General features: G+C 38.9%; 1 protein-coding gene across 2 annotated transcripts; it reads left to right on the top strand.

Annotated features, from left to right (window-relative positions):
• Positions 1-829: 829 nt before the first annotated feature.
• On the top strand, positions 830-3,133 carry LOC125280785. 2 transcript variants are annotated; one of them, XM_048211523.1, is made up of 6 exons: positions 830-1,065; positions 1,407-1,727; positions 1,825-2,154; positions 2,692-2,745; positions 2,869-2,949; positions 3,053-3,133. In XM_048211523.1, exons 1-6 carry the CDS (start codon positions 1,005-1,007, stop codon positions 3,106-3,108), a joined length of 903 nt encoding a protein of 300 aa, XP_048067480.1. In that variant the 5' UTR covers positions 830-1,004; the 3' UTR covers positions 3,109-3,133. The 2 variants fall into 2 exon arrangements, with proteins under 2 accessions (XP_048067480.1, XP_048067487.1); XM_048211530.1 differs by lacking the exons at positions 2,869-2,949; positions 3,053-3,133 and having other exon boundaries at positions 2,679-2,719.
• Positions 3,134-4,152: the final 1,019 nt, after the last annotated feature.

Below are 4,152 nucleotides of genomic sequence, written 5' to 3'. Positions count from 1 at the left end.
CTGCACCTCATCATCACTGCAATCACCAGCACTATAAAGGACCCACACTCACACACAGTCTTCGTCCGGCCTTGTTTGCATTAAGACTTACCTGTATGCTTACTTCAAGGACTCCCAGTGATCTACTTACCTGTCTCCAGCGTCTCCCGTTCTCCTTGTGTGAAATCCTTCTGTCTGTGAGTGTTTCCAATCTCCTTCGTCCAGTTACTCCAGCGATATCCAAGAGCTTCATCACTGCAATCAGCTAAGGACAGTATTACCTCTCTGCATACCATTCATCATCTATATACCGCTATTCATTCACCTGCACTGCTGTTACTCCTCTGTTGGTATCAATAAACATCATTGTTTGTGTATTCCTGTCTCCGACCTATCTGTACTGTAACACAACCCAGGCAATTTCAGGATCTGATATGTTTTCTCAGGGCTGGAGAGAGAAAGCACCATGTTATAATCAATGTGTACAAACTCTCCCTTATGACAGTTAATATCTGCTTTAGAGACGTTCATGTAGTGTGAATAGTGTGTATATACTTTCTGTTTGACCAAACTGAAGCTGATGCTAATAATTACTTTAAAATACTTTTAAAACTGTTTTACAATTCATGAATCATGATAGTGGAAACCTCTTCAGTAACAAACCAATTTTATCACTAATAATTTAATGATTTTATTTGTAGAATTTGATGGCATGCTAAAAGAAATAACTAAAACTAACAATAATGCTCTTGTGTGCAGAAGTATAGCCTATAAACTGTTCAAAGCAGATGTGGGTTGACAGTGTGGTTTACAATATGCACTTCTTGCACTGAAGAACAACCGCTGTCCTGTCAAAGTCTGTTCCCCTTTGGTTAGTGGTTAGTGGTTATATTTAGGGATAGTTCTTAGGAAACATGGTGGGGTTAGGTTAGGGTCAGCGCTCGGCTCTCTAGAGGGAAGTTTTGAGTGAAGTGCTGTAACTATATATAAAGAAAAGAGAAAAGAGAGACTGTCAGAAACAGAACATGTCTGATAAGTGTGATCTGTGTCTGCTGGGATTGATAATTTTCTCTTCACTTCTCACAGGTAAAGAAATCTGGATTTTCTCTAAAGACATTTAGTGGAATTAGCCTGGAAAAAGTTGATTTGAACATGCTCAGTTTATTCTTGCACACATTCACGTTGTGATCTCAGAGTTGTGTATTGATACATACAGATCATACTGTATTATTCCTGATACTGGACACAGAGTCACTCAAATTCAATGATTATCTTCATATTAAGAGATTTCAACAGCTGAGAGAGTGTTGTTTGCATTAAGTGAGAAAAAAGGACTGTAGGATTTGAATTGTCTGATTTTTCTGCTGGTATGATTTATGTTTTCATTTATTAATATATAATGGTCACTCAGATGTACTTTGTTTCAGGTACTGGTGGAGTGAATGAGACACATGAGTTCATCAGTTCTGGTGAAAATGTCCGTCTGCCCTGTAACAATGCTCTTTCTGACTGCAACTCAACTACATGGATCTATAACAGTATCAGACATTCAGCAGCAGTTGAACTGATTAATTTAGGGATAAAGAAGAAAGACACAGAGAGCCATGAGAGACTGAGCCTGGGGTCTGACTGCTCTCTGAACATCAAGAACGTCACAAAAGATGATTATGGATCTTACACCTGCCAACAATTTGTGAATGACAAACAACAAGGAACTGATGCACTTGTTTTTCTGCATGTTCTTCATGGTAAGTTTATGATTATGTGGTCAGTGTAAAAAGGGCAAATTCTTCATTTAAACTCTCAAGATTATTGAAGAGTCTGTGATTTGTGTCTTGTGTTCAGTTTCAGTCTCTCCATCATCCTCATCATCATCCTCATCATCATCCTCACAGACTGAGATCAGTCCAGGTTGCTCTGTGACTTTCTCCTGCCAGTTATATGCTAGATTCTCCTGTGATGATTTGGTTCATCATGAGGGACTTAAGTTGTTGTGGGTGAATCAGGCTGGTGTTGATCTGAAGACAGACTCCAGATACCAGATATCATCAGATCACTGTATCATCAATCTGACTACAACACTCCTGAATGAAGATGACAACAGAGAATGGAGATGTCAGCTTACTCACAGAAATCAACTCCAGACCTCAGTCAGATACACTGTCAAGAATTCAGGTGAGAAAATAATCTCATGAATCAGTTCTGGAAGACTCTCCGTTAGACATGCTATTTATAATAATAGATAATGCTAAAGTTATCTTGTATCTAAAGGTACATCATCACTGTCTTTCTCACATCAGTGCTTTGCAGTGACTTTTCTTCTGAAATCAGTCCCTAGACATAATTGATTCCTCTGTGAAGACATTATGAGATGGAGTACAGGGGATCAGGAACTTTGTGCAAACTGACTATAATTAAATTTGTCAAAGTGCTAAAGAATTTTTTTTTCATTTTGTTCAAGAAATATTAAAATGAATGTCCAGTACAGTCTACATTCTAATGAAAGTTCTATAATGATAATAATGTCTGCAGTTCACTGTGATTGACTGAACTCAAAGAAGAAAGAGCTTCATGTGATTAAATGTTTACAGATGTTTTCAAACCTGCACTGTAAATAATGATGAATGAACAAATTGTCAAAGTCCAAAAATATAGGCTCAAGTGTTATTTGCTGCATTATGTTTGAATTGAACTAACAGATGTGATCCACAGCTGATACAGCATCAGAAACTGTCATCTGTGTGACTGCTAGAACATTATTCAGAGGTACGACACGTCAGTCAATAAATGCTTGTGAATAATTATTCATAGTTTAATACCCTTGACTTCAGTCATGTCCAGTTTCTCTTCTTCTTCTTCTTCTTCTTCTTCCAAACGTGTTTCCTGCAGTGATTGTGACCATTGTTGAGATGGCAGTGTTTGCTGCTGCTACTGTGATTCTTCTTCAGATCATCTGGGCAAGAAGAGCTGGTGAGTTTGAGCTTCACACAATCTGATGATTCACTCTCATCTGATCTGGAACAATCATGGTAAAAACACATACAAGAGGTCAGTCAATGCTTTTATTTTGCAGGGAGGAAGGACTTGCAGCACCCAGAGGAAAGAGCGATGCCTACAGTATTACAATAAAATACTGCTGAGTTACAAGAGCAAAGTTACAGTTTTGTTTCAGTTGCTAACATACTTTTGTCCAATCTGTAGTCACATTTTCAAAACTCTAAACACATTTAGTAGAACATCCGTCTGTTGTGACCATACCATTAACACAATTCATGTCGTTGTAACGAGGTCAGTAGATGTGGGAAGAAGGAGGCGGGAACCGGCGAACGTTCAACAAAAGTTTAATTCAAAATAAACAAAGAACAAAACGAAAGTAATGCCGGCAGACCCTCGCGGACGTCTGCCGGCCACACAAACATAATAAAACATAACGTAAAGTCCAGGCCTGGTCCTCTCTCGTCCTTCACTGATGTCGCTCCTCCTTTTATGCCTCTGGAGCTCCTCCGTGAGAGACTCGAGGCCGGCGCGCCTCGCAGGTGATGCTCATTATCACTCGCGTCACCGGCCTCGTGCCTTTCCTTACGGCTCTCGCCCGCCCTGCTCGTCACAGTCGTTTTCACCATAATACAGTCATTTAACATGTTTCTAAAATGCTTACATTTTCTTTTCAAATAAGCTAACTCCATACCAAAATCATGGATCTTTCTCATCTTATTTGCAAATGCTTAAAGTCAGAAATGAAGACCTAATGTTCCAATCTTTAAATATAGGATAAAACCTCTACTTCTGTAACAACAGCGGTACTGAAAAAGTACTGAAAAAATATAAAACAAATACTGAAACAATTGATGAGCATTTTAAATTAGCAGATCACTTAAATATTTAGAAATAGCAGATTCATCAGCTGGAGGCACAGTCAGGTGTTTAATTTATTTTCATTACATGGACACAGTAAAATAGGACTCCTTTGAATCCGACTTGTTCAATGTGGATGAAGAACAACACAGAGGAACAGAGAGAAAATAATATCTGGGTGAAGGAGAGGAATAGATGAAGGAGAATAGGAGGAGTTGGATCAGGACAAGGGAGAAGAAGAGGTAGAGGAGAGGAGGAAGAATGTGTGCTGGATTGTGCATCTCTATGGTTTTCCCCTTCACACATGTAGAACCTGTG

The sequence above is a fragment of the Megalobrama amblycephala genome, linkage group LG1 (assembly GCF_018812025.1).
Source record: "Megalobrama amblycephala isolate DHTTF-2021 linkage group LG1, ASM1881202v1, whole genome shotgun sequence".
NCBI classification, from domain to species: domain Eukaryota; kingdom Metazoa; phylum Chordata; class Actinopteri; order Cypriniformes; family Xenocyprididae; genus Megalobrama; species Megalobrama amblycephala.
This window is presented reverse-complemented; position numbering and strand designations above follow the sequence as displayed.